The sequence below is a fragment of the Rhamphochromis longiceps genome, linkage group LG19 (genome assembly GCF_057381845.1).
Source record: "Rhamphochromis longiceps isolate RC_006_pf linkage group LG19, R_longiceps_female_GT1.1, whole genome shotgun sequence".
In the NCBI taxonomy this organism is placed as follows: Eukaryota; Metazoa; Chordata; class Actinopteri; order Cichliformes; family Cichlidae; genus Rhamphochromis; species Rhamphochromis longiceps.
In genome coordinates this window covers 18931529-18949958 of record NC_140575.1, presented here as the reverse complement: position 1 = coordinate 18949958, position 18430 = coordinate 18931529, and the positions used below count along the sequence as shown (strand labels likewise).

At 41.6% G+C, this 18430-nt stretch overlaps 1 protein-coding gene across 5 annotated transcripts in view; it reads left to right on the top strand.

Moving 5' to 3' along the window:
- Positions 1 to 18430, top strand: part of daam2 (dishevelled associated activator of morphogenesis 2) — a 112622-nt gene that overhangs the window by 31118 nt on the left and 63074 nt on the right. For all 5 annotated transcript variants that reach the window (XM_085390930.1, XM_085390927.1, XM_085390929.1 and 2 more), the window contains exon 2: positions 8806 to 9092. In XM_085390930.1, coding sequence (XP_085247056.1) covers positions 8925 to 9092 — 168 coding nt within the window. In that variant the 5' untranslated portion in view covers positions 8806 to 8924. The remainder of the gene's footprint in view (positions 1 to 8805; positions 9093 to 18430) is intronic.

The following is an 18430-nucleotide window of genomic DNA, read 5'->3' as shown; positions in this document are numbered from 1 at the left end:
GTGTGCAAACCTCAGTGATTGCTGCTTAAGGTGGGTCTACATGCCACTGAATCATGGGGTTGTAGTTCACTTTTTATATAACTGCATAGAATCCTTTCTTTTTCACACGACTGTATGTCCTGGCTGAAGACACAACATCTTTGAATCAGTCATCAGCTGTCTTGCAGCTTCCCTTATCTGATCGCAGGACAGAAAGGAAGTGACTAAAGGGAGGACTTAGCAAAGAAATCAAGAAGGTTGTGAAGGAATTAGTTAAATTAGTAGGGGGTGAAGGGAAGGGTGGGTTTCCTATCTTCCGATTCTGAAGTCCTTTCCTGAAAGATGCACGTAGGCATACCAGCACAGACAACCCTAATCTGTAATGACCTTAAACTCTTGATGGCCATGTGTAGATCAAGGCTTGACTGTAACATTGTAGAGTCCATGAATCTGGCTTCAGTATTGTGTGAGTGAAAATATAGGAAGACTGTGTTGTCATCAAAAGTCACTCTTTATTTCCCTGTGCTCTCTGATAGTCAGATTGGACTTCACTTTATACAAAGCCAGAATTTATTTATGTTTTTTTTTAAAAAGGAAAAAGGTGGTCAAAAGGTGACCAAAATCATGGACTTCCTGCTAAGTTCTGAAAATATCCAACTGTGAATTAAATCAGCTGGTGGGTGTACTCTGTTGTTGGTTTCAGAATAAACTAGTCATTCTGTTGCTTCTAGCTTTCTCTCTGAGTGAATCTTTTCTGTAGCCAAAAATACAGCACAATCTCCATCTTTAAATTCCATGGTGGTATGTCTTTGGTTATCTCTGTCAGGTGACTTCTTCAGAGCCCAAAACATGCTAATTAAGGACAACCGTCCTAATAGAAAAGGCCATTAATACTGGACAGGGAGAGCATGGTGTCATAGCTAAAAATAACTGTCCCCTTGAAGATCAGATGCACATTCACTTGCAGTGTTCTGACGGAGACTGCGCTAACCTACCCCATTGGGCCCCAGCAGAATTGTTCCAACCAAATCTGACCCATTGTCCAGGTCCACATGAGAAAGCCACTCGGTGTACAGACTCTCATGAAAGCGCTGTTGGCCTTCCAACATGAAATCCCTCGCAGAATGTGTGCTTTCAGAACAAGCACAGGAATGCAGCGCATGCAAATGTGCCGTGAAATAATGGCAGCTCCTCCGCTGTCAGCTCTGGTCATTTGTCAACTGAGGCTCTGCTAACCATGGAGCTCTAAACTGGATTTAGATGGGTGATGTCATGCTTCGGGAATGCATGTCACAATGTGTGTGGTGTACTGTGTATTTCTAATTTACAGTTTACGTTATTTAGATCACCAGTGGATCCTGTCTGTTATTCAAGCCAGTTGTTTCAGATTAATCATTATTTATTTCTATAATCTGACCACCCATGGTGCTAAACTGCCTGTAATTGAGGAAGTGATGCATTAATAAGATGACTTTAATCTCTGTTGGCAGAAAGAACAAACTTACATTTACATGTTTGCATGTATGTCTCTTGTAATGGGGGCGGGGGGGGGGGGGGGGGGGGGGGTTCTTGCTTATATGTCACTGTTAAGTAAATGATTACAGCATAACCCCTCACTCTAACAGAATAAGATGTATGTGGTGTACATGCCCTCCCCGGGGCAGGAGCATGGGCCGTGGGTGGGCCACATCCTTGAGAAAGTGAATTTTCAGTGTCCCAGGTGATTTGGTTTGCAGCCAGTGGTTTTAGTGTGGGGAGAAAGGAATCAAAGGACAAACAGGCAGACGGTAAAAGGGGTTAGCAGGGCATGCTGCACAGGGCATGTCTGGGGCAACAACAGCCAAGGCTTAATTGTCTTCAGCGGCTGGGGTGAATCGCTACTTCCTGTTAAATTAATCAACACGAATAGTTCACATCCATATACAAGGACAGATGCAAGTTTTATGTATGAAAATATGACTACCAACAAATATGGAGACATGCAGCCAGGACAAGATTTCTGTTGCATTATCACACTTTGTGCTTGCACGTTCAGTTGACTTTTGTCAAACATTTGCTCTTCATTGTCATGAAATCCAGTGTAAGCATTTCTTAATTTCTGTTTATCTAGCCAAGTCTTTTCTTTTTTTAGAAAGATGGAATTTTTGGATTTTCTATGTTCAGCCGTCCCATTTGGTGATTGTTCTTGGAGCTAACCTCAAGTGGTTTCTTTCTTTACTATGATAAGTAATCAAGATGAGGTTGATTGAGCCATGTTTACTACCTCCCAGTAGATGATGCATGTCATTTCCAACACCAATTGGGAAACTCTATAATTAAAATTGTAATTAGAGTGCCACTGGAATTGAATTGAATCATGGCTGTTCCTCAGCATTTATTGGTGTCACTACATCAAGTAGGACATAAAGTGAAAAAAACCCCAACCTAATCCCACCTTTGCCATCTCTGTCCCTGCAGCTTGCTTCAACAATGCCACTTTTTCAGTCAATGGTTCATCTTGTTCCTGTCTGTGCCAGCGTGACACTGCTCTCCCATCCCTGGTACTGGCTTACATAAGCCCGCCTCCTGCATGGCCCAGCACCCCAAAGGAATGGTCCTCATTTGTGGGACCCAGAAACAATATGTGTGCAGCATAAATGTGCACCACACTCTTCCCTCTGATCTTTTATTCATTGCCTCTGTAAAACATAGTCAATGGCCTATCCTGCTTGTTATTTGTCTCGACTAGTTTTATTGTCGCTTTTTTCTCCTCCACCAAAACGCATTTGACTTCCATTCTTTCTCTCTAAGTATCTCAACTAGAATTCATGCATCCAATGCATCCATCAATGTGTTCACAAGCAAATGACAAAGATACTTGCAGATGTAAAGGTGGATAGAGGGGAAAAAAAAGAATGACAGGGGAATAAAAGAGTTGCAGGAACTCACTGTAGCATCTTTAAGGAGCGTGTATTGTGCAGAGTAAAAATGACCTCTCGGAGTAAGTGGACAATTCAGCTTGGAAGAGGAATGGGTGAAAAACAGATCTTGATTTTGATCTCATTTTGCATTTGGTTCGAACAGCTTTGTGTTGTTTGGCAGATGTTGTGGAGAGGGTTGAAATTATGCAGGCACAGATGTTTGATCTCTGCACAGATAGCCAGTGCTTCTCTTCTTCGGTCTTCTGCACACACACAAAATCCTGCAGCAGCAGCATGTCTCTCCTCACTGCGTTCCCCTCCTCCTCGTCCTCCTCGTCCTCCTCTTCCACTGACCTACTTCCTAACACTGTGGATGAAGGATGAGGTAGCAGGCTCAATGAGAAGTGGCAGCAATAGTATCTCCGTTCTTCCTCCCTTCTTCCTGTCTTTCCTTCCCTTGTCTCCTTCCCAGCTCTCTCTTTCTGCTCAGACCCTTCAGAGATACGGGAGCAGGTTTCTCACTCTCCTTGACATCTCTTGGTTTAAAGTGTCTGCTTACATTTGAATCTTATATTTGATTTTATTGCATGAGTGTCTGGCTATATAAATGGCATACAGCAGAATATGTCTGTTTTCATGACTTTTACAGACATGGCTGTGTGCGTACAGAAATTCTCTATCTTGACAAGCAGTGACAAATCTCTGCGCAACTATTCCCATTTCGACACAGATGTTTTGAGTCTGTAGAGGTCCACAAACCATTTGCTCTTCAGTGAAAGCTTCCTTTTCCATACATGCATCTGTTTCCCAGAGATGAGCAAAGGCGTGTTAGGAAGTCTCCGTGTAATTTAGGGTCGGCATTTTGGGTACAGCTTCATCTGTTTCCAAGAGAAGAATATGGACTCTCATAATCTTCTTAATAGTAAAAGTTTATCATTATAGTCTTTCAAGTTTTTGGTTATTCTAAGTTTATTTTTATCCATGCTTTCCGCTCAGGTTTCAATTGTTCAGTTGTAATTGCAGGGACAGCGATGTGGCTTTAAGCGACATGCCCATAAGTCCAGGGCATCCATGTTGGTACTTCATTAGTAGGTGTTTATGTGGATGTATAGGAGCTGGTATAAAAATAGGGAGCACAGCAAAAGAAAATAAATGTTAGATGATAATGTTTCTTTTTAGCCAACCATGCATTTAAATAGATAAATCACTCCAAAAAGTTCATATTTTTCTGTTTCACACATTCCTTTCTTCCCAGTTGTGCTACATATTGGCTGCCTTCTCCTACCAAGCTACTCAAACCAAAACCAACAAACAGACTGAAAGCAAGAGAGAAGCAGCCTCATTCTTACCAGCTCCTCTAAAACTGTGTTTGCGTTTCCTTTCAGCTATACATTAATAAGCTAAGCAATAAGCTAAACATTTCCCGACTGTTGCCCAGAAAGAAAGCAAAGTGTACATATTGAGATATGCTCCCAGGCAGAAGTAACAGCTTGTCAAGGATGGAAAGCATTTAAATGGAAGGAACAGAACAGCAGAAAATGGGGATTAAAGATGGATGGAGTAGATGGTGAGCAGTGGCAAGGACAAATGACAGATGTTACTGTCAGAGGGGGGTTGATGAAAGGACTCCGTTCACCCTGAAAGAGAGGAATAATGGGAGATGACAGGGAGTGAAGAAATGAAAAGCTGGGGGATGAAGTAGGGCTCTCAGGTCACATATGGCAGTGGACACGGTCAATTTGGATTGTTTGTGTGGTGACTCCTTCATACAAAGCATAGTAAAGGTTACACAAATAGTCACGGGTATAGTCTTGGTTCTTTGTATTTGCCATACAGTATATACAGTATTTTTTCTGTGTATATAATGTTTGGATTCCTTGGCCCACTTTCCCGGGGCACAGGCTGGAAGCAGGCCAGCAGACCTGGTGCTGAGTGAAGACTGGCTGCACGTGGGGCTCAGTGGGAGAGTGAAGATAGAAATGCACACAGAGACACTGGACAGTGCATTTTGCTGAATGGCTTTAAAACCCCTGTAGAGCGGCCTCTTTTCCATTAGGCTCGGCCAGCTGTCGGCAGCAGCTATAACTAGCTCCATACAATAAAGCTTTGGCACTGTGCTTATATCTTATACTAATAAAATGATAACAAGCTGTCACTGTTACAGTCTGAGGTAAACCAATCTCCTTGATTTATCTCCCTGATGGGGCCTTTATTCAAATTTTGCCACCTTGCCTTTTTAAAGTGCTGTTCTCTCTCATTTTCCCTCCTAACTCGCCACTATGAATTCTCATCTAAGTCCATATAAGGCGTGATCAAAAAGTGCTTGTAAAGATCATCATCTTGTGCAGCTCTGGACCATTTTCTGTACAGCTACTATTCTTCTAGCCTTTACATGTCCAGTTGTGTTTGGGCTTCTCCGATATGTCAAAACGTGATCATTCAATTTTATTTTCATTTTCAGGAAGTTGCGGGGAGGAAAATATGGCTAATAGGGCAGGTGGTGAACAAAGATTGTGTTGATGTGGGTAGAAAATAGGTTTCAGTGCGCTCACAGCTGGCACCACCACATTTCAGGACATTTTCTGTGAGTGCTCCCCCTCAGACGTTGCAGTAGAACTCCACATTGACGGTTTCCCCCTTTACAGTACACAATGCTGTGATGAGCATGCTCCTGGCTCACATCATGTGTTGCCTTCAGGCTTAAAAAAACTCTGGACTCTTCAGGTTGAAACAGAAGTTGCTTTTTCCTCTCAGTGAACTTGCAGAGTGCTCAGTGTAAGTGGTTTGAACAGGGCTTCCAAGGAGCAATCTAAAAAAAATGGCAGTGGAGCTGAAAGCTGTACAGACATGACACAAATTGCACAACAAATGGAAATATTTTGAGGATATTCCTGTTCCAGTGTGTGGTGACTAAAACATCTCTTCTGTTTTGTACACTTTACTGGCAGAGTATTACAGGTATTGTTTGTATGTTTAGAACTGTGGCTTTCTTTGTAGTTATACATATCATTCCATGATGTCCTTCAAAGTAGGTTGTTTATCCTTGAATTATGTGTTGTGTAGCGTGTTGAAGTATCCCTCGTATATAAAATATATGGACTCGGCTATTTTAAATATTTTTCCTATTGTGCATCTTAGTTATGTTCACATGGTGTGTGTGTAAGTGCAAGTGGAATGTCATGCATAATAACTGGAGAAAGCTTGAAAAAGTGCATTTTGGGTAAACCTTAAATTTGAAACATGGTAATTGGACTGGTTCTTATATAAGGCTTTCCTACTCTACTGGAGCATGCAAAGCATTTTATACAACGCGCCTCATTCACCCATTCTCGCCCATTTATACGAGCACTTTTTTCTCTGTTTTTTGTCCAACATTCATTCTCTGATAAGCATAAAGCAACTTGGGGTTCAGGATCTTGCCCAAGAATACTTTGACATGCAGACTGGAGCAGCCAGGGACTGAACCAGCAACCTTTCAAATGAATGGATGGACTTTTTTTTTTTTAATGTAGTCATATTTTACCATTCTTGAATTTGGTATACAATGTACATAATATGTATAGATTGGATATATCACATCACTAAGGGGATTTTGGCTTGGATTGTGACTCTTAGAGTGGGTGTAAAAAGGATTTGGTTGTTATATAGGATGATCCAAACTGATCTAGAATAATGAATGGGAGATATCAGAGGTGAATAGGTGCACATAGCTCATTTTTAACCTTGAGCCAAGTTCAGTCCCCGCCTGATTTGAGCGGCGGCGGACTCTGGGATTGTCACCTCGGCTATCATAACACACATGCCGCTGTAGAGTTAAATATACTGCACACACAGGCACAAGATGCCACACATGCTGGAATTCACATTTGAAGCGCTGATGCAATGACTACCAAACAGTCCAAGTACTGGAAGGTGAATTACATGGAATAATTCCGAAATTAAGCCCACTGTTGGACACACAAGCATTTCCATGTTCAACAAACCAAAGAAAACTTTAAGTTGCTTTTTATTTAAAATAGCCTCCGGCTCATTCGTAGGTCTGCTCCTTCTGCCCTGAGAAGGATGACAGGTTCAAGGAGGCGGAAAAAACAAATGAACAAAAAAGATGAAAAGGGCAAAATGGAAATGTAGTGTTTTCTCTGTTCATTTTTTCCCCTTTAAGCGCTTGTCATGGGTCCAGGGCATTCATAAAGAATTTACCATGTGGCTCATTTTAGACCGTGCGGTGAGAACTCCTTCACTGAGCAAATCTGCATGTGAGAGAGTCATGATGTAGTAGATTGTGGCTTCTTCTGGAAACTGAGGTCATAAAGTTTCACTGCCATCTTGAACAGATGTGTGCAAAGCTCCAGATATTATTTAATGCTTGTCAGGATATGTGAGAATATCAATAGAAGCATAACACATGGGAGTAGTTGCTTAAAAAAATCTGGTCCTGCTTCTGCTTTCCAAACATCTTGGACACTTTTTGTAGTTCCCATAAATGGCTCCCAAATTGATTTCTTGGTCAAATGTTTCTGCTAGATTTGCATGCCTAAGGGTTTTGCACAACAGGCCCGAGGTCCTTTCATTCACAAATGCAGTTAACTGTTACATAAAGAAGCGCTCTGCCAACTGTGTGTGCATCTGATAGGACATAATACAGTGTAACGAGTGTGTTATTCACGCAGTGAAGACCACCCGGATTCTTTTCGTAGCATCAAGGAAATCCTCCAGGATGTTTTACACCATTCGATCCTCGCTCATGTTGGTAGAGGGTGTCACTCACTGTTGTCTAAGGGGGGGAGGCACTGCCAGGGCACAAAGACACACATGCACACAGGCAACAAATGCTGCACAGTCGTTATTGTACTCATGGACAAGAGCTTTCTTTGTTGTGGCATAAGAGCAACTAATGTCAAGACTCCTGTTGCCACACAGCGAGAATATCTCTACAATCCTTGGGACATGTTTTTAAGGACACAGTAAAGGCAATCTGGATAAAGAATAGGCTTGGATAAACTGTAAGTTAATGTGCATTTCCAGTCATTCTAGCAGTTTCTGTACATGGAACTGTATTGTTTATTTATGTGGTGGCTGTTGCTGCTCATATCTTCCTGTATTTATGCCAAACAAACAGGGCTCCGGGAAACATAAATGGCTTAACTTCCTGTGCACTACAAATAATTTCTTTGCAAGGAAACATCGACAGGAGACACAGGGCGTGTAGACCATCATAAGGCCTTAAAGATCTGGGAACATTATGAATCCTGTGCTGTATTTGACTGAGAATCAAATCAATAATTTATTGTGCGGGGAAAAATGTCATGCTCACTTGTCTTAGCGTGTTATAAATCTTGGACTGTAGGAGAGCAGCTTCACATGATTCACAGCACAGAATAACGTTTTTTTTTTTTTTTTTTTTTGTCTTATAAGATTTAGCATCTTGGTTCCTTCTTTGACTTAGACAAGCTGCTTTAGCTCCCTCAGCCCTCACCTGTAGTTTGAGCCAACTCTATTCTGATTGGCTGCATCTTTAAAACAGAAGGTTTGAACAACTGGTTGGTGGGGTTGTTGTGGTCACATTTGAGGACTGAGATGGAAGAAAGTGCAATCACTGTGTTGCAGATGTTGTAGGGGTACCAGAGAGTTAGGAGATTTTTGGGGTTAGGGATTAGGATTAGGGATTGATTTAAAAAAATGTTTCCATTTTTCCCTGTTTCAATCCAAAAGTCGAATAGTTTGGAATAAATTATTATAGATTAAAGGCACTGCACGGGCCAGTGCACATCACTTATAACTTCCCAGATGCTGTGTTGCTCACCAGAGGTCACATGCTGTCCATCATTAAACTATTGAAATGTGTTGGTTAAAGATCCAGGAAACTTTAAATCCACTTTAAAGTAACTGAGAGCCATTTGCTTGGTCTTCTCTCTCTCTTTTCCAGATGATGCAACCTAGATAGCAGCCTCGTCCTCCGCTCCACTCCCCCTCCCTGCCCCTTGGCCCCTTCCTCTATCTTCCTGGACCTGCACCGCCACTGCCACCTGTGTTACCACAGCCATCATGCCCCCCAGGAAGAGGACACGACAGGGCCTGGGCTTCCTGTGCTGCTTCGGCAGCAGCGAGCCCCCGGAGATCAACCTGAAGGACACCGTGCCACTGCAGCTGCTGGAGTTCAGTGCGCCCATGCCGCCTGCTGAGGAGCTGCATGCGCGTTTCTCCGAACTGGTGGTGAGTAAAGATAGATTCAACTTGATGAATGATTAAGTAAGCTGTTTTCACACTCACACAGGGCTGCCCTGAACTTTTCTAGGACTTCGTTTTGGATGTTAGTTTTTGTGATGCTGAATTGCGTTGATTTGTGAAGCAAGTAGGCATCACGTGCAGTGCCCCCTGCAGGCTCTATCAAGCCAGCATCCTTATCTAAACCAATATATAGAGTTGCAGGAGTACATCCTGATGATCAAGTGCAATCAAGGAGGGTGTTTCCTCTGGATGCTGCAATGCATTAGTCTTGCAAGCATTAAACGTCCAGGGGCTTCAGCAGGGGAGGAAAATTTATGAAAGTTTTTCACCTCTAAGCAGTTTGGAACTGAAGAAGCTTTTTGGATCGGAAATGAAACATCTTTAGAAAACTTAACAAAGTCTATTGTCCTTCTTATCAAGCTCTTAAGACTACCATAACCTGGATGACTGAGAACCTACACAGAAAACATTTATCCTGCTTTCAGACTGCTGTGCTTCCCATGTTTGTTTTTTGGTGGAGTTGAATTGGCTTTTAAAATCCCATGTAAAAACTGGAAAAACAGAGTGAAACACTGCTGCAGACAGTTCATGCACCAAATAGTAACATAAACTTATATATTAGTCTCCATGAAAGAGATTTGTGTGCTATTTAGTGGTTTCTCAGTCTCATGGCTGTTGAACAGAAGCCTTGCCCTTCTCCAAACATTTTACAAACTGGATAGTTTAAAGTGAAATCACATCTGTCATAAGAATTAATCCAGGATTTGTCCAGCCCAGTTCTTTTTCTTTTCCTGCTGCTCATTATACCAAACAATACGAGATCAGTGTCTCGAATTAGAAGCGGATTTCTTACAGAGGATGCCTTGATGGTTGGGTGAGGCCATGTCTCAATCGCCACTACAAATTCAGAAGCTCATCCTCTCCAGTATGCAGCCCACTCTTGCACTACAGTCCCTATCGTTGTTGGCAGAGGTTGATGTCTGGTCTCTGTGCCAGACTAGGATAACTGTACTTGCATGTGCCCATGGTGTGGACATGGATCAGGTCACAACTGCGTCAATGGAGAAGGCTGCTGTTCGTTTCAGCTGCCCTGCAAACAGGTCATGGCTTTACAGCTTTGCTGTTTCTGTCTCTCCATTTGCTCACTTCCAGTCTCTTGGTTGGTTTTGTTCCTGTCTGCCTCCATCACTCTCCTCAGATTTCCTGCTTCTCTCTGTCTCCCAACAATGTGTTTACTGGTGTGGCCACAGGACTGCTTCTGGCACTGCTGAGTGTTTGGGAATGCTAAACTTTACTGCCTGCAGGATATATCACTCCACTGTTAAATTCAATTCAGGGGATCAATGGAACTTCCGTTTATGATAAGAAAATTATTCAAGCTTATCAAAGCAGATGTTTCCCCAGTAGTGATTTTTTTTTTTCAAGCTAACTCACAGCATTATGCCCTGAATTTGTTCTTTAATAATGCATGAGCCATTAAAGCTTAGCTGCCTGTAGCTGCAGCATATTTATTGGCTTGATTGATGAAAATTCAAGCTTAAAAGCAATCAAGACACTGATTATCTCAATCAGGAGAGAGAAAAGCCTTTCATATTATACAGCTGTGAGGTCAACACAGTAATTTCTGTGGGATTAACAGGTTGCCCTTTGATATGCTGTACATGGCCGTACAAAAAAGTACTTAAACAAATTAGGCTTTGACATTAACGAAACCTCTTTAATGCCAGCAGAGACCAGTATTTCTGGGGTAAATTAAAAACATGCCGTCATATGGGAGCACTTAGCCAAATCATGGCAGTTTTTATGGTTGATAGGACTAAGTGACCCACAGCTTATTGTGCGGTAAATATTTCAGCTAAAAATGAAACTTACAGATTGATGTGCTGAATGAGAAGTAGGGAGGAAAGATTCGTCCCTGAGTTTAAAACCACTTGACTAGTTCAGAAAGATGATTCAGGGTTTTCTCATCGGACCAGGGCTCGTCCACTTTTGAAAAAACTGTAGTTCAGATAGTTGTTAGAGGGCCACTTTTGATGGCCTGTTTGTGCCTCACTGTAGGTTTCCATAACTAGATGCAACACTTAAAAATGCTTTGTGCAACAATGCAAATTACATTTTTTATGTTAGACACTTTTAAATTGGCAACATTGGCACATTACTTGGGGCTACAACCCCAATTTGAGGCAAGTGAAGTTATAGCATCTTTGAACAAATATGTTAATAAAATAAAAATGTATTTAATCGACTAGCATTTCTGATACCACCTATAAAGAGCAGCAATATTTGAATGCAAGTCGACTACTGTGCAGATCTCTAATTGAGAAAAGGTGCTGGATGATGAACAGAAACTTTACATCCTAGGATTTTCCAGGAACATCTAGCCTATAAAAGTGTCTGCAGGAAATTCTTAGGTAGACAGTCAGGGAACACGTTTTTTTTTTTTTAAAGTTACTCTTCACATATTAGCAGTAAAGAAGCAATTTACACATGAAACTTGTGTTGTAGTTGTGCACACAGTAGCTTTAATATTTAGAATGTCTTAAAATTCAATAAAGAAAAATGATGCTCCAAAATAATGATCCCTCAGCCTGTAATAGCTGGATTCATGTCTAGTCTGACCAATGTACGACTGATTCTACCTAATAATGTTCATCTGGGTGAGCTATTGGTTCTGCACATCTGTTTTACTGATCCAGGAACCGACATGCTGACACAGATTTAACTGGGCATCCAAAAGTCTGTAGTACCAGACCTCTTGGAGTCAGCCAGCCCGGACACACTGATTGTTACTCAGGCAGAGAACTGATGTGGAGAGAGGTGGACCTATGTTGCATGGTAGGAAATAAAGAAAAATGAAGAAAAACATAACATAGTATGTTTCTGTGGCAACGGGCAATGGGGATTATTGTTAAATGAAAGCCTTTCCTGAGAAGGAGAATGAGACTCAATGGAGCCTCTGGAGTGGGAGCTACAGATCTGGGCCAAACGGAGGAGTAAACCACCTCCATGTGTCCTCACATTCATAATGGAGTCTTCTGCTGTGTCGAGAGACACGCGGTGCACACTCGGCTTACAGTGTGTGTGTGTGTGTGTGTGTGTGTGTGTGTGTGTGTGTGTGTGGGGAAGGAAAAACTTCAGCTGACTTTTGGACTGCTGTCCAGTTTTGGATGACAGTGGACTAGAATAGATATAACAGACGTATAACTGTGGCGATGAACCCTATTACCTCTTATGACATGAACAGTATTTTGGCCACTGTTGAAAGAAACGATATGAATTTGTGGCATTTCAAACCTACAGTATCCATGCCTACTTTCAGCAGCAGAATGATGTAAAAATATAGCAAATTATGCACAGTTTAATACTGTACATGCTGACATCTCTAAGGAAATATAATGAGAAAATATTACTAAAAGGCAACTGTACTTATTTTTGTAATATGAGACTGTATTTTTCCTTTGAGTGCAGAGACTTGTGATAATAAAATACAGTAAATTTTTCAAGTTGTTATTAATATTTTTTCTCATGTACAATATTTAACTGTTTACAAAAAAATATACAAGAAGCTTCTCTGCAGTTTTTTTTCTTTTTTTTTCTTTTTTATAAACACATGAGAATAACAACTCATGCAAGTAGAGTTTAGTTTTTGTAAATCCAACAATGTGCTTGGAAACATTCCTCAGAGATTTTTGTCCATAGTGAAATGATAACATCACATAGTTGCTGCAGGATTGTCGGCTGCACATCCATGATGAAAATTTCCTCTTTCACCACATCCTATAGGTGCTCTAGTGGATTGTGGGGGCCATATAAGCACAAAGTCTTTGTCATTGTCAGTAAACCAGCTGATATGACATGACCTTTGTGACATGGTGCGTTATTCTGCTAGAAACGGCCATCAGAAGATCTCATGAGATGAGCATTGTTGTTGACCACATCCATCCCTTTATCACCTCAGTATACCCAAGTACAGTAAGAAGTAATGCTGTGATGCAGGCAAGGGCTCATCAACTCTCCCAAAGCCATGTTCAAAGTCACTTACATTACTTTTTTTCACCATTCTGATGCTCAGTTTAAACTTTAGCAAGTGATCTTGACCATGTCTATATGACTGAATTCACTGTGTTGCTCACATGTGTTTGGCTGGTTAGATATTTACATTAACCAGCAGTTGAACTGGTGAGTATGGCATGTATTGGATGATTATGTCACTTATTTTGTGTTAAGACTTTGATGTTGTGTTTGTGGGACTGCCTGCCAAACAACAAATAATCAAGTGAGACAAGGGTTCATAAACCCTGGCAAATCTGACTGGGACGTTTCTTACAGTCTTTTTTTTTTTTTTTTTTTTACTTTATTAGAAGCCTCTGCCAACATTCCTGCTGTTTCATGATAAACGCAGGTGCTTGGTAATGTAGAAAAACAGAGAAGACATATTGTCTCCAGTTTATAGCTCACTAAGCTAATTTTTGCAGAATAAGCACATGTGGGATCCATCCTTGGTTACCTTGAGTAAACACGGACTCTCCTTTTTGAAATGTGGAACATCTCAACCCGGAGAAAGCCTGTAGGAAAAAAAACGTTTCCAAGTCTCTCATGGAGCCTCCTGTTCATGATGAAAAACTCAGCAAACTCATGCAAATGAACCTGGAAGTAATCCCCATGGATTCTGACACAATAAGTAAAGACCACATCTGAAGGGACTAATGGATCACATCAGTTAAAGTACACATTTGCAGCTGGCTGCACAGTTTCCTGATAGCAAATGCGCTGCAGTTCTGGGTTCTGTTTTTTTGGATCTGGGTGCATTTTAAATGGCTTTTTTCCACCAGTGCTTCAGGACTCTCACGCATAGTTGATATGTAGGCCATGTGGGTTGTCTGGCTGCGCACCAAAAACATTGACAGCTTTATTTTTGTTTATCGGGGCAATTCTCCGCTAACAACTTTTTATCAACAAACTTGAAATTACTCTCGTATTTGGGTAATTGAAAATGAGCTCTCCCTAATCATGTTGGGCACATTTCTCAGTGGTGGCAGTTCACTAAATCAAAATGAAAGTTTGGTTTCTACAAAGAGAAACCAAGTGTGAGGTTGTTTGGGGACAGCTAGACTTGGATTTACAAGTGTCAGCTAATAACAACAAACATTTGCCGTGGAAAGGTCAGCATATGGTGACAATGTGTGGACACATATGCAGCTACAGAGCTCTACTGAACCACGCCAAAGAAAAAAAATTGAGACAATAGAGAAAATGCCACTTCATCATCGACATAGTACTATTTATTTTTGCATACAAGTTGCAAAAAACTTGCATGCCACTCAGTGTGCTGTTATCCATGTGTTTTGAGCTGAGATGAGAGAGGATATTTATACAAATTGGTGCAACTGGATCAGGTCTACTAGTCGAACATCTGGCGAGTGCAGTTCTGGCAGGGTCAGATTAGTGTGCGTCTCTCTGCCCTCTTTTTGTCTGCTTTGTGTTTGTCTCTCTGTGTGTGGGAGCCTCGTTCCTTCTTTCTCTGTCCTGAGATTTGGGACAGTTTTAATCCAAACCGCACTGATCAGTCGTCCAGCTGTCCGCTGTCAGTCAATACATCTGGATGAACCAGCCTCTATTATCATCCTCTCCATGTGACTCTCAGTTGCTGATTTTAGAAGCAAGTAAATTTTGCAGTGGCGAATTTGTGTTTCCAGGAATAGCAGACTCGATAAAACATAAATGCTCTCTCCAGTGTGGCTTTTGAGCCCGGACACAGATCAGAAATGAATTGCATAACAGGAGGGAATGGAAATGTTCTTGTCCCTCTGGGCCACTGGGAGTGTGTTTCCTTCCCAGTGCATGCCCTGGATGCACCCTCTTTCCTCTCCTTCCTCCCTTCCTTCTTCCTATGCATTTCTCTGTGGAGCGATCTACCCATTTCTGATGCTCTCTGTTGTGAAGCCAGTGCTCACTGTCCTGTGCCAGTCTCATTATAAAAGTGGTCAAGCCCTGTTTGTATGAGGGGAGAAGCTGTAGGCTACTAACAGCTACTGACTGACTCATCAAAGCAAGGATACTCTGACTCATCTCAATGCTGCTAAGTGGAGCGAGCCTAATATGTGATGGTTTGTAGAGATGAATGATGTGACCAAATTAATTTCTCACCACGTCTTAAGACTAAAAAAGTCAATCTTTGATCTTTTCTTTGTTGTTGTTAATAACAGTACTGGTCTTTAGGAGTAATCAAGAGGCTGCGTCTGGTATATGAGGCTGACATACACACACAGGCAAACTCACTGAATCTTGTTTGGTTAATAATGGCAGCTATAGCTTCCTGTGGGTCCCCTTGAGGCCTCATATGACTTCCTGCCATCTTGCACGTCTTTCTTCTGCCTTCCTGTCTCGCCCAGAGATTGCTGGAGGATATATACGCAGTGTGTGTGTGTGTGTGTGTGTGTGTGTGTGTGTGTGTGTGTGTGTGTGCGCGTGTGTGTGTGTGTTACACCAGACTAATCCTCTGAGCCAGCACTGTAAGACTTTACATGAGGTAAAGACATTCATATCCACTCTGGAAATGCCACCTCATAGACGCACATGCATTGGAGAGGATGTCATTATTGGATTCCACATTTCCCATTTAGGTGGAACCCCACACACTTTCAGTCACAAAGACACACCCACTCCCACTCCAGTGCCAGTCATTCACACATTGTAACTCACTGACCTCTCATTCTTCCTGCACATTTTGCTTCCCTCCGGTTTCAGTGTCACGCCTATACTCCACATGTACACTGGTCATTTTTTTTTAAAGCAGAAGAGGTCTGCTTTAATGTTTTTTTTTAATCTCTTATTTGCTATTCATGTTAAATAGACCAAAGTTTCTAATAATGAGGTGAGCGTATGTATAGTACAAGTAATGAGCCAAAAGCTCAGACTTCGGATTGCAGGGGTGGGGAAATCCAAGCCTCAAGGGCGGGTGTCCTGCAGGTTTTAGATATCACCCTTACCAAGCCTCTGGAGAACTTTAAGACATGTTGAGGAGGTAATTTAGCCATTTAAATCAGCTGTGTTGGATCAAGGACACATCCAAAACTTGCAGGAGTTCTAACCCCCCCTTTATTCTGTATCATGGGGCTTCACCCACCTGCTCTCCAAGCATTCTGTTTGCAAGGTAAAGCAGAAGATGGTTGGCTTAAAGTGGGAGGAGCTACAATGTCTTGGATCCACTGAGGGGCTTCACCAAGAGCCAGAATGAGATAAATAGGGATAATTTTGACCTCTGAATAATGCCACGGTACTCTAGAGTTCAAGAATAGAAATGTGGAGCTGGAAATGAGCGGACTGGGTCCACTTCAAAGTAGGCATTTCCTCCTCTGTTCTTTGTCCACACGGCACCATGTCGACATGTATACTCAAGCATTAAGAACGTGCCAAACCAACAGGCTTTGATGTAGCCCTAACCCCAAAACCATGTCGGCCTATTAGTTAAAGCACTGACACTATGACTACACAAGGAATATTTTTAAAAGGTCAGTTGTTAGTTAAAAAATGTCTTTCCTTACCTTTTTCGCTCCCATTCTCTGGTCTGTACCCTCTGCCTCCACTCCCACACTTAATTTCTCTTCACTTAATGTTCTCCTGCAGCGGTACGGCTTTCATAGTTTCATACACAGCTTAGACTTCAATCGCATGACTCATCCCTCTGTCCTATTTTACATTCTTCCCATATGGTGGAGATAAATAATTCAAAGTCCCTGCAGACGTGTTTGAATCATCTGACGTGTGTTATTTCATACAAATTAATTTTATGTTGCTGTAGAAGTCTCAATATGTGCCAAATGTTTAAAGATATCTTCATCATTACGATTGCTGGCAGTATTGGAAAACCTTCTGCATCTATTTGCTTTAGGTTCGCTTAAGTTTGTGCATCACTCCTAATCTGTTTTTTTTTTTTTTAAAGGAATAGTTGTGTTGTTGTCAGTTTAAGGTTAGGACGATTTAAATAATACCTTTTAATTAAGTTCATTTGTTCCATTACATGACTGGCATGGAAACTGAGTAGACAGGAAGTTTGGGTGTTTGCAATCCCCATAAAACACTGAAATCTACTTTACATCCATTTTACACATTACATTTTACATATTTTCTGGAGACTCTCTCCTCTCATACTGATGTCATAAAATAAAATACTGCTATATTCATATCTGGATGTTTAAATAATGCTGCCACTGGGGAAATGAAATGATTATTAAAGCAAAGGTCATTGCCTTCATTAGCTATGATTAGTTAGCTAAAAGCTAATGCACAGCTTGCATAAAAAGACCAGGCTACAGAGTAGATCACTGCAACACATAGGCACGGTTCAGGCGCTCTTTCCAGGCCTGAAAAGTGTGGAAGTGCCTGAAAACCTGCACTCTTGCATTTTGTCCCATGGTCACCTTTAAAGGATGAAGGAGGCTACACAGGGTGAGCATTCAGTGTCCCTCGATAACACAGTCAGTTCTGCCCTGCTGTCATGGTATCTGGATTCAAAGCACCATGATGATGATAGCAAAAACTGTTAGTTTGAGACTTCGCTAACTTATGGGTCACAGCAGCTGTGATCCAGATGTCATGTCACCTGACATCTATGATGAAGGAACTGTTCGTTCATTGCACCTTACTCTGTCCTTTTTATGCCTTGTTTCTATATTTGTTCTCATTATGCAGCTCTTAAAAATCCAGTTTTCTTTATTTGTATGCTGAATATGGAAATAGTTTTGCTTTGAATAACTGTCTGGGAACTTCCACTCCTTTTCATTTTATCTCAGGACATTTGAGAAGCCCAACAGTCTTTAGAAACAGGAAATTGAGTGACAGAGCTATCTGTCTGCATGCCTGCATGACACTCGGCGATTGCAACTGTAGCACTTCTTAAAAAATAAATACATTTGTCATATTATTAGATGGGGAGCTCGGGGTGAAATATGAAAGAAGGGCTTGGGAGGCCTTAGGTATGTATTTTCCCCTCTCAGACAGCAGGTGTAACAATATTAGCTTTGCTTTTGTTGAATTTCCAACTGAAGCTTGCTGGAGTGAGAAGACTGGGGTACTTCATGAAGTGGAAAGTAGTTTGGTTTTGTTTTGGAAAAATGAGAAAGGGACCGCATGCTCTTTGGGTGTTGTACTGGTCAGGAGATGCCATGTGATGTGGATGTGGTATTGGAGCACATTTTAAAGGTGATGGAGGGGGGAACACGATGGGAAATTGCATAACTGGAAAGTGAAAAGTCCTCCTTACAGCTGGCATGACATGAACATTCCTACACCCAGTCGATGTCCTCATTTTCAACTTCATCTCT